At 31.2% G+C, this 12,989-nt stretch overlaps 1 protein-coding gene across 1 annotated transcript; it reads right to left on the bottom strand.

Annotated features, from left to right (window-relative positions):
* Positions 1 to 5,114: 5,114 nt before the first annotated feature.
* LOC122599857 (cysteine-rich and transmembrane domain-containing protein WIH2-like) lies at positions 5,115 to 8,563 on the bottom strand. The gene is made up of 3 exons (XM_043772447.1): positions 8,357 to 8,563; positions 8,022 to 8,202; positions 5,115 to 5,354 (listed from the first exon to the last, which is right to left on the bottom strand). The coding sequence occupies exons 1-3, from the start codon at positions 8,406 to 8,408 to the stop codon at positions 5,309 to 5,311; spliced, it is 279 nt and encodes a 92-aa protein (XP_043628382.1). The 5' UTR covers positions 8,409 to 8,563; the 3' UTR covers positions 5,115 to 5,308.
* Positions 8,564 to 12,989: the final 4,426 nt, after the last annotated feature.

Raw genomic sequence — 12,989 nt, 5'->3', positions numbered from 1 at the left:
TTAGCATTAATTATTAAATAAATGTAGGAAAGGACAAGTGTTAGGCTCACATTGTTAGGCTAATAATTAGGCTAATCTTTTTAGTCTAATTAATCATTTCTCAATTATAAAATAGAAAATCACTAATTCTCTTAAAAATTAGTCTAAAAATCCCCTAAAGCTTTAAAACATGATAAGTGTTATGCATTAATTCTCTTTCCTAATATTACCCCCTGATTTTGTCACATGTCCCAATCTAATAGTTAGGAGGATTTTAAGCTATTATTTTAAGAGGATTTATCATTTTCCATATAAAATATCTCAAAAAATGTTTTGATTTTTAATGTCAATATATTTTATTCCTACTTTAAACTCTTGTTGTTCACTAAAAATAATTACAAAGTTTCTTATAATGGATATAATTAGAATATATAGTGCCGCTATTCAGACTTCATTACATTATATCCCATTTTATTGCTTAGATTTAAACATGTTGTATTCTGTTTTAAACTTTCTAATATATAGTTTTTTCATAGTTTGTTTTTCTTTTTTCCTAGTTTTGGATATATATTTTGGTTTTTACACAATTATTTGATTTGTTTTTTGTTTCTTGCATAATTTTTTTGCTTTTTTTTCCTTTTGTTTTGGAATTTTGGTTTCCTATGCAAAATATATATTTACACGAAATTTTGAGCAACACAAAAAGGTAGGCAAAGTGAAGTTTTTTTAAAGAGATGGATTGGAATTATTCTTCATATTTCATTACATTTATCTTCCTTATATAAAGAATGGAAAGGGTCGATGTAACTTAAAAATAGGACTAATGACCAAAAGTTATAGTGATTTGTAATTAACTATTGTTAAAGTAAAATTTCTGTTGTGGCACGATAGCTCAAGATTCTTCTTTATTTTTTCCCTTCAGACGTTTTGTTAATGTATTCTTCATTTCTTCGAATATATATTCTATATTAGCTATGTATAGGCTACGGATGAGATCGGTATCGGAACCGTACCGAACCGAATGCTACCGATACCGAAAATGACCCAAAGTGAGAACCGAATACCGTACCGTTTATATGAATACGATACCGGTGGTATTTCAGTTTTGTACCGAAAAGTACCAAATTTTCACGAGCATTTTTGGGTTTGACGAGTGTATATGCAGATAAATCTTCTTTTGGAGTTGGAATCATGAATACGAAGATGAAGGGTATTAGTAAAAATTTTAAAACAAATTGGAGAAGGGAGATAACTTACTTTTGTATTACTATAGAATTGCAACTTGAGCTTGTACAAAATATGAGAAATGCAATTCATGAAGTCAAGATGGATTTTATATATAATATAAATGTTTTTTCAAATTTCTAAAATTGTAACATCTCAATATTTTTAAGGTATAGAAATTAACCCCTTTTTATAGTTTTGACATTAAATAAATTTCCTGATATTTTATTTTGGATATGGGATTAATTTAGTTGAAACTTTAATGGATAGCGGATATTTTCTCCCAAAAATTAGACACGGGGCGTGGCACCCCCATAGTGTGCCAACCATCTTCTTAAACTATTACCCACCATTCCATTATCTAATTCCTCTTTTCATGAATCTTTTTGTGAATTCCATTCCACTCAAAAATCCATTTCTTTAATCTATCAAGAATTCTCCAAGTAAATTAAGAATAATAATTCATATTAGTGAAGAATTGAATTTGGAAAAATTGAGAGTAAAGTGGTGGCGGAGGTCGAAATTTAGTAAGAAGAAAAGGGGAAAGAATTGTGATTTGGAAACCCTAATCTTTTATCTTCCATTCTAGAGGTATTGATTTCTTTAACCTAGTTTTTATCTTTTCTATTGAAATTAGGGTTCTTGGAGTACCAAAATTTGGGGATTTTGCTAGAAAGTGATTTATGTATAGTTTTTCCCAAAATTTTTGTTCATTCTAGTTTGTTATTGAGTTGCTTAATGTATTTAACTAAGAATATGTGTGTTGAGATGAAAACATTGATCTTAAGAAAGTGATGATTTTTACTAGTTAAATTATTGGAAGATAAAAGTGATGATGTTGATGATTGATTGAATTCAATAAACAAATTTGTGAAAGAAAAGCAACTCAATGACAAAGTGAGATGATTTTGGGTTAAGAATGCTAGTAAAATGTTAGAATGATTAATTTGAGTTAGTCAAGATTGTGAATATTATGATGTGATAAATTGGTTGAAAATTTGTATTTGTGCATTGCCATTATATCGAGTTGTTGTTCGAGTCGCGAAGGAGATGAGTATATTTGCATACCTTTATGTATATGTTGGGTCAATTTTCATATGATGATGGATTTCATGTATGGAAATCGATTTGGCGTTAAAGCCCTTGTGGCATAGTGATTAATGAGGCCTAAGAACCTCTTGATATGTGATGAACGGGGCCTAAGAACCCATTGTGTACAAGGCCTAAGAACCTCTTGTGAATGGGGCCTAAGAACCCCAATATGTGATAATGATTGTGTTGTTTGCTTATATGGATCCATGTATAGCGTTAAAGTACAAAGGTGAGTATGTAAGTATGGATCGACGGGGTCATAGGTGACATATAATAGTCATTTGTGCATTGCCCTCCTTCATGTAGATAAATGTATGCAGGTATATTCACTAAGCATTCACTTACGTTTTAGTTGTTTACCTTTTTTATAGGCGGTTCCAAAAGAAGGAACTAGGAACTTGTGGATTCGAAGTTTGAAGTATTAGAAGTTGCTTTTGGAAAGGTTGAAGGTATTGCCATTCTTGAAGGAATGGTACTTTTATGTAGACACCTAGTTATCTCACCTATTTATGCTCTTGACACTATTGATGTTTTGGTAATATTGGTTATGACAAATTTCTGCAAATATGGGTAAGGTTTGGTCTTTTGACATCAAAAGCATGTATGGTTGTTTTGATCAAATGTCAACTTGGGCAAACGACCCATTTGATGGCGATTGTAAATGTGAATTGTGTTTGAATGTCAAACTATGTTTGTAAATGTGTTTTATATAAGTTGAAATCTGAATTATGGTCTAATGAGGTTTGGATTTGAGTTGGATAAGTTGCAAGTTGAATTAAGTGTTAAAAACTGATTTTGGTGCTGTCAGGTCATTTTGTGTGCCGCACAGAATTTCTGTGCGCCGCACAAATGAGTGTTTTAGTGTTACAGACTTTCTGAGCAAATTTTTTTTTGTGTTCCGCATAAAACTTCTGTGCGCCGCACAAAAAAAAATCTTATTTTTCCTAAATCGAGTTGTGTCGTTTCAAAAATACACTGTAAAACTGATAAACCGTGTTTATATTATTTGTTCATATTCATTAAGGAAATAAAACAACCTGTGAGATCTCAAAATTTTGAGTTGACTATGATGAATGATGGTGAATAAATTGTATGTACGTATCAAGCATAATCGGTATATTGATAGTGAACGTATGTGAAAGAATACAATATGAAAAAGAACTAAAGGATTCGATTGAAGTATAAATATAAAAACAATTTCATATGCTAATATGATTTAGAAGAATCGCCTACCACTACATCCTACTATATGTATTCATATTCGGTTTCTCCGTACCGAACCGATTGGTACCGAAACCGAATTCGGCCTAGAATGAGAACCGATACCAAAACCAAATACTCATCGGTACCAATTTTCGATACCGGTACCGATTCGGTTTCATTTTTCGTGTTTTTTTTGCTAATCCCTAGTATAGGCTATGACTTCTTAGAGTAATAAGTAATAACCGGTCATTTAATATAAATATACACTAGGTTTGTTAGATCATGAGGAGTCTTTTTGTCATATGCATGACATGTGGAGTTCTCTTGAAGTGAGAGATTCTCCTTGGAGTGAGGAGTTCCCCAATCCCCATAACCCCTTATTATACAAGTAAAAAAAAGACCAATAGGAAAAGTAAAGGGTTGTTTGGTCAAATCTTGCCAGGCGTTCGAAATGGAACAGGGAAACACATTTTTTGGCTAGGTTCGCCCCTGGGAGCAATGTGGCAGGCGTTCCCGGGGCGTTCCACATGCTTTTTTGGCGTCCCTAGGGGAAGAAACGCTTCATTCCGATCAGCCTTAATAGCTTATAAGTATCACTTTGATTTTTATTTCTTTCTCAACCGTTAAAGTTAAAAGGAAATAGAAAATGGACGCCATATCCAAGGTTGGAATGTCGAAACAAACTATCAAGTGTTAGGACCCGATTAGGGTAAGATATTGCATTGAATGCCATGTCAGCAACGCCAACCCTTTACTTCTTTCTCAACCGTTAAAATTAAAAGGAAACAGAAAATGGACGCCATATCCAAGGTTGGAATGACAAAACAAACAATCAAGTGTTAGGACCCGATTAGGGCAAGATATTGCATTAAATGCCATGTCAGCAACGCCAACCCCGACCTCATACCGTATGCCCTTAGAATGGATTTTTAAGAGGAACCGAGGAAGCGTAGAGTTCTATTGACCAAGTATGAGAAACATAGAATCTAGATGTATAATAAAGGTATCTCGTGAAAATATTGTTGGCACTCAAGAGGATATCTGGATTGTAAGTAATATATTGGTATTACATGGCACCACATGTTTTAAGTTGCAAGAAAAACAAATCTCATTAAAACTCGATAGTTAAACATGCTTATGCAGCAGTACAAAATTGATCTACTGTAAAAGCTCTTATCATGTTATCATAAACAAAGTTGTGCACTTGTGCGTTATAAAACAAGATAAGCAAATATCAAATAAAACCACAAGACACAAAACAGAGATTGAGGTTAGTAACTAAGATTACCATTACGCAAGCAATGTTTCTCTATTTATCATTAAGATATTACTATAAGACAATCCAAACTATAGTAGACAATCCAAACTATAGTAGGTATAGACGTATAGTGTAATCTGGAACATAACTCATGTTTTCTAATGTAAAAGGTGATGTATTTGAAAGGATATTAAGCTTTGAAGTGTGTTGTTTATCTCTATTTCAGGACAGTTTATAAAGGGAGAGCATTTGAACACGATACGAAAACTCAGAAGAGATTTTCAGGGATGTCGTAATGCAATTCCTGACATGCCAAAAGAAAAAAATCATTCACAAACACCGACAACTTAGTTAACTGATGCAAAAACAAGAACTCATGATCCATTGAAGAACAACACAGATGTTAAAACCACTAGATACATTTTCAGTTCATTAAGTCCAAAATCATATGGAAAAAGATAAAGCAATGTTCAAATCTGGTTACAAGTCCCCACAGTTGATAGCGCAAATGAAATCTTGGTATAACTTGTACACCATCCATACTTCATTCAATCAAAAGCAAGCATCCAACAGGCAGCAGCAACACAGGGCAGCCAAACTGCAAACAAAGTTTAACACCTTGCCTTGTCAAATGTAGTAGTACAGAGATCAGCCAAAGATATAAACTCTTTCAAAGGGTACTCGGCATTGACAACCTCCTAAACCCGCTACTTATTAGTGTCTATTAAAGCAAGAGTATCATTATGACTATCTGAATAACAGCTTCTACAAGCAAATTTACTCGTTAATAATTGAAGAAACAAAAAATATGTTGATGGGTCAACCGCTTTCTTGCTACCCACCACCTACCCATTTGCGACATACTATTTTCTTCCATTATAGACGTCTTTTTCCTATTTCGAGTCACATAAAATTTGTACACTTGCATGATGATTCCAAAGATTACATTCCTTTTCCTAATACCATACACAGAAAATGTACACTCGTCTTTTGATCGTTGATTTAACTCAAAAATGCATACAAGATCAAACATTACCTCTTTAGTTCTCCACACACCATATATAAGGGACCCACAAAACAAAAACGAGGCCTTGGTTATTAAAGCAAAACATCTTGACACATACGTGAATATAAATGTATATTCTTTGGATTTCTAGTTTAGCATTGTAAATCTCGTTGTGGTCCAAACAAAGAAATATGCTCTTATATATCCTTCCATAAATGCCAACAATATCAAAACGCAGAGAAACTATATGATTTCTACATAACATAAAAGCATTAACCCTAGCAGAAAACGTACACGACTCGTATTATACAGAAAAGCACACACATTTCTTAGAAAGTTCAGATAAGCTTTCATTTACAGAAGACACTTGGATAACAACATAATGATCTACAAATTCCAATACAAGATCACATTTATAATAAAATTCACAAACTCTTCCCATAACTTATTAATAATTTTATCAACTATATAAAACCACCGTTAACAAAGTTTAACACTTTGCCTAAAAAACAGACATCAGCCAAAAATATGAACTTTTTCAAAGGGTACTCGGCATTTACAACCTCCTAAACCCGCTTCTTTTAAGTATTTACTGAACCAAGAGTATCATTATGATTATCTGAATCACAGCTTTTAAAAGCACATTTGCTACCTTAATACTTGAAGAAACAAAATAATAGATAGAACAAGTGTTGATGGGTGTGGGTCAAAAGCTTTCTTGCTACCCACCACCTCCCGCCCCCCCTTTTTTTTGCCACATACCATTTTTTTCCCATTATACACGTCTTTTTCCTAATACGAGTCACATATATATTTGTACACACTTGCATGTATGATCCCAAAGATCACATTTCTTTCCTTGATGCCATAAGCTGAAAAAGTATATTTGTTTTCAATTGTTGATTCTACTCGGAGAATGCATAAAAAATCGAAGATTACCTCTTTAGCTCTCTACACACCATGACCCAAAAAACAAAATCACAGCCTTAGTTATTAATACAAAACATTTTGACACATAGGTAAATAGGGGTGTATATTCTTTATATTTTAAAATTTCATCGTGAATATCATTGTGGTCCAAACAAAGAAATATGCTTGTATATATCCTTTCCATAAATGCCAACTATATCAAAATGCAGAGAAGTAATATATAATTCCTACGTAACATAAGAGCATTAAACCTAGCACAAAACGTACACGACTCGTTTTATACAGAAAAGCACACATTTCCTAGATAAACTCTCATTTGTCTCATTTGCATAAGGCACGTTAATTACAATGTAAAAATCCAAAAGTTCCGATACAAAATCATTTATAAAAAATATCATAAACTCTTCCCCAAACAACTTACTAATATCTTCATTCGCTATATAAAACCACTATGTGTAACTTAACCAATTAGCAGGTGATCAAAAATTGAAATATTAATTGTTATATCCTTTGAAGTTTAGGTTTCACAAAATAATGAAATGTGATTAATCTAGCTAACCAATACGGAGTTAGCCTAGTGGTAAAGAAATCACTTGATGACCTTAAGGTCTCAGGTCCGGTCACCGCTTGGCACAAAAAATAATTCCTTTAAGGTACCCGTTACCAATAAAGCCTCGACCCACATGTGAAGTTTAAATACGCTGGTTTGATCCTTCGGGGTGCCCAAATCATGTGGGGATTAGGATGGAGCTATTATACCGGCATCATATGGCTCATACGGGGTGAGTTGATGGGTATCCAATTGTGGTACCGGGGCTAGAGTTCCTTCCATTACCCTTTTTTTTATTAATCTAGCTAAGGGGCATTAAATATTTGCTTATTTAATTAAATATTTTTTTTTTCATATTGCTCATTTTTCTGACGAATTAGCTCAAAAACTGCTTATCGGAATATTTTATCATAGAAAATAGCAGAAACCCTCTTAAAATCTAGTTTCCTAGCCAATCTTTATCAAAAGAAAAAAAAAAAGACTAATTCATAAAGTTTGACAATAACATTAACCCAAATGTTCGAGAACAAATCACATGATTTTGCACCAAAATCTCATGACCAGATAAAAAAAAAACATCATCTTTCCTAAAATCCTTAAATGACCAAAATACCCCTAAAAAACAAACACCCAAAAAAGAAAAAAGAAAAACCTGAGATTAGGCATCAATCTAGATCTGATCTTTACTCTATCCAAACTTAACATACATGCACAAATTTGATAAAGTAAAAGAGAAAGAGTAATAAAAAAAAAAGTAAAAACAAAAATAAAAAGATTACCATCCTTCCATGACACCACTACTTTGTTTTTGCTGTTGAGGAGGAGCACCATACTGAGGAGCATACTGAGGTGGGTATCCTTGTTGTGGTGGGTAACCTTGTTGTGGTGGTGGATAGCCTTGTTGTGGTGGATACCCTGGTGGTGGGTATGCATCCTTTGGGTAGCCCTCTGGTGGATAACCTATACATATACATATTTATATATACATATACATACATATATTAACCAAACAAAAACTCCATCATAAAACCCTTTTTGTCACATAATTCTCACTATCTAAACCTAAATATATATTATCAATCAAATGTAAGATGAAAAAAAAAATGGTATATACCTTGTGGAGGGGGAGCACCAACAGGGGGTTGGCCTTGATTGTAGTAACTCATGATTTTTTTAAGAAAAAAAAAAACTTGTGTTATTTTTTGGGTGGGGATGAAAAGAAAATAAAATGGGTGTGTTTTTATATATATAAAGAGTGAGAGAGAGATGGTGGATAGAAAGAGACGTAAAAGGAGGTTTTATGTCATGACGGTTTGGAAAAGAAAAGAGACCAGATAGTGGAATACTTATGCGCGTGGAGAACGCGTGGTTATATAGGATGATGATGATTCATTGATTTGCCTCAATGAATTCTTGGTCTAAATATTCATGAACACAATTTCAGCCAATTTTTTTCAAATTTAACGAAATCATAATAGGAAACGCAATATCGCAATGAAAAATGAAAAATCGCAACCAAAAACGCAACGAGAAACACAAAATCACAACAAGAAACCCTAAATCGTATTCAGGTTTCTTGTTGTGATTCCGCATTTCTCATAGCCATTTTGAGGTTTTTCTTTGCAATTTTGAATTTTTCGTTGTGATATTGTGTTTTTCATTGCGATTTGACAATTTTGATTGCGATTTTATTGAGTATTTTGTGAAAATAAAAAAAGGTATAATACTGTCCAATTGGATGTCACTGTTTGTCTCGAATACTAATGGCTAACTATTAATTCGTTGTTTAAAAAAATTTGATACATTTTTAGAAAAATTTAGGGTTTTTTTTTTTAAAGGTAAATTTCGCTAGAAATTTCGTGTTGTGATTCGATAATGGAAGGTATAGCATATGTTGTCTTAACCAGGTTCGCGTTAGAGAACTTTCTTGAATTAGAATTGTCTATTTCAAATACCCGATGAGAGAAAACTCTCTACTAATCCGCCCGAATGCACGGCGATTAATAGGGGTAACCCTGTCCCATTAGACTTAAACATGGGTATACCAAAGTCAAGCCCTCATAAAGGGACTTCTTATGTCCTCTCCAAATCTTGAACACAAGACCTCTTGAATGAGTAATAATCTTTCAACCATTGACCTAAGGACAGAAAATTTTAGGTATCCAAGTTATTTTCTCGTTAAAATATACAAATAAGTGTTTGTTGAACAATTAAAAAGTAATTACTTACTCTGTCCCATATTAAATGTTTAATTTTGACTTGTCAAGTCTTTTGTTTGTAACTTTGACCATTAATATCTTTGTTTGTGTTATATATTAGTTGATGAAAGTTATATCAATGAAAAGTACATTGAAAACTCAATCCGTCCATATAAATTATATGAAGTTTTATATAGTATATACTAATATTTTTACGGTTAAGGTTTAAAGCAGAAGACTTGACAAATCAAAATTGGACATTTAATATCGGACGGAAGGAGTATTATTAACCATTAATATTTTATCGTTAAAAATTAAAAGATAAGATAATTGGTTAAAACTCCAGCAGCATTCTGAAGTCATGCAATGATGCTTAGATCCTGAGAGACCAGGATTCGAGTCTGAGCAGGCAAGGTTTTACCTCCAATTTAACGTCGTGCCTTATGTGGCGGTTAAATTGGTGGGTTTTCCCTCTCCTGTGGTCCCTGACTTCGTGGATCGGTCGTTAGTGACTGTCTGCGCATATGGATGTAACGGCTAGTCGTACCGTGACACGAACATTAAAAAAAAAAAAAAGATAACCATAGAAAATCGAAAGCAATAGCTGTGGGGAATTTCAACGGATTTTTATTACATAATAGTAATAAATAAACAAAGATTTATACTATAGTTTCAACTCCCAATAAATTTTGATTTTTATTATTATTACATCGAGATTTATATAGATACATAAAGAAAATAATGGTATGTTGTAAAGAAAATGATTTATCTTATTAAAAAATTAGCTTAAAAATCCTTCTAATAACTTTAGCTTGTGATATGTGAATACCACTAATTATTTTTCTTAATCTCACTCCCTGATTTTTCCACGTGTACTCATCTAAAAATTAAGAGGATTTTTAGGTTAATCTATTAAGAGGATCAATCATTTTCCATGTAAACATATAATTTCTTTCGTGTTGTTTTACATTAATAAACACAAAATTTATAAATTAACCAATCGCCGAGTACTGTAGTTCCTAGTAGACACAAAATTTATAAATTAACTTAACTGTAGTTCCTAGTGTCTTGTTAACTAAAGAAATGTATATATCTTTCAAATCGTATATTGATAAGAAGTAAAAATCAGAATGATTGCTTATTGTATTGATTTATGATGATAATCATACAAGGACCTTTCATCTATTTATACGTGAGTTAACATGATGGAAATTAATATTTTTATAACATAAATTTGCCATCTACAATAAGTGCATATTATTGAATAACGTATAACTGTATGAAGTAGACAATTATTATAGATAACAAATTTGAATTGTGAATATATCATTTCCCTTACATGATAGAATGATTTTTGGTTTGCAGTCTAACACATAATCTTCTTATTCTAAAAAATGATGATGATTTGTTCTGATTATATTCTTTAATATCTAACATGTATACATTAATAATGGATAATTAAAATCATTAATTCAAGTAATTTTTAATATATATTAAAAAAAAAGCTTTAATTCAAATATGAAAAAGTGTGAGTCATTGATAACATTTGACCTTTTATTTTCAACTATTAGATTTTCTTAATGACAACATCATTAATCCAATAATTCGTCGATAACATTTTTAGTCTTCATACTTTACTTATTACAATTTACTTTTATTTATTTTAATTTAGTAAATGGCCTTATTAAATACCACTCAACAACTTTATTAATCTTTTTTTTTAAAGGTGTGAATTATTTGCTCGCAACAGGGGATCTAGCTTACGTTGTCTTAACCGGGTCGGCGCTAGAGAGCCCCTCACCCTCAATACCTAGTAGGAGGAGAAACTCCCAGCTAAACCGCCTGAAGGCACGACATTTATTTGGGATAAAACCCTGCCTCCTCTGCATTAATAAAACATGCTTCACTGGATGACTTTATTGTGAAATTCCTTCAAATGTCCTTTCCATGTCTCGAACTCGAGACCTCCAACATGTAAAGCTGGTGCTCAACCACTGAGCTATAATGAGAAGTACAATAACTTTATTAATCAAATCTTTATAATAATGATATTCCTTATTCTTTAATGTTATAACTTATAAAAAAATCATTTATTTATATAGTACATTTATATTTTCATGCATACAAAATTTTATATATCATACATTTGTAATTTTAATGTCAGATAATTGAGTATTTGACAAAAGTTCAATTCAAATGGGCATGATAAATTGAATATGATATTTAAGTTTTGATAAAAACTTTTGATAAATTACTATATGTTTATTTATTTGTTAATAACCTATACCATTTACTTCACTAATTACCTTTTGATAAATAATTTTAGTTGTATGATTTTTTTATTTAATTTTTTTAAAGCTTTTTAGTAAATACTAGTTATTTTTACCCGAGTGTTGTCGCGGGATACGTATTTTACACGATAAATTTTTGGATCCAAATTTATGTCAAATATTCAAATCCAAATTTTAAAGAAGACAACTGAGTAATAACAATAAAGCTTTTTAAAAAGGAATAATAAGATGTATAGACACATAACAATAACTATATTAATGTTTTAAATGTTATATGAACGTAAAACGTTACGATGATGAAAGTTGTTATATAATAACAACGTTATATATATAAAAAGACGGATGAAAATAATCAAATATCAAATGTTTAAAGGTAAAACTGTAATTATGTGAAAGTTGTTTAATGAAAAATGAGAACCCAAAAGTTTAGTGTCAAGAAAATGTAACGAAAAATTTGATGTGGTGTAAAAGTCAAAAGATATAAACTTTCCTTAGAAAATACTACTAAACATGTTAGCAATAACAATATAAAAATTGTAAAAGAATAATAAGATGTATAAAAACATAAACAATAACTATATTAATGTTTCAAATGTTACATGAAAGTAAGACGTGACGATAATAAAAGTTATTATATATTGAAAACGCTATATATGTATAAAAAAATTGGATGAAAATAATCAAAAACCAAATGTTTAAAAGTAAAACCGTAACTGTGCGAAAGTTGTTTGATGAAAACTTGAGAACCTAAAAGTTTAGTGTCAAAAAATAAAACCGAAAACTTTGATGTGGGGTGAAAGTTAAAAGATAGAAACTTTAGGGGGTTAAAATAAAAATTATTAAAAATTAGTATGTGCTATAAGAACTTGACATTTCATGCTTAAATAACTTGTATATATCACATTATTTTTTAAGTATATATTAAAAAGAAAATACCATAAGGAAGGGATATATATTTAGCTTTTTCAACATGTAAACATGTAAAATGCAATTAAAGAGTATAAAGCCGATGATGTTGTACCTTATGCATAAAAAATAGTAAAAGCATATAGGTTTTTAATATAGTATAAATTATATTGTTATGAGAAAGTTCAATTACATTTTAATTCCATTAATAAAGTTTTATTTCAACGACATTATTAATTCATGTATTTAACTAATCATATCAAAAAACCATGTAATATAAAGATTTTTTTAAAAATATTAGTAAATAACACCTTTGGTACCCTTGATAAAGTTATAGGAATAATTACAACCC

The sequence above is a fragment of the Erigeron canadensis genome, chromosome 5 (genome assembly GCF_010389155.1).
Source record: "Erigeron canadensis isolate Cc75 chromosome 5, C_canadensis_v1, whole genome shotgun sequence".
Lineage (NCBI taxonomy): Eukaryota > Viridiplantae > Streptophyta > Magnoliopsida > Asterales > Asteraceae > Erigeron > Erigeron canadensis.
Note: the sequence above shows the minus strand (reverse complement) of the source record. Positions and strands in the feature narration are given on the sequence as shown.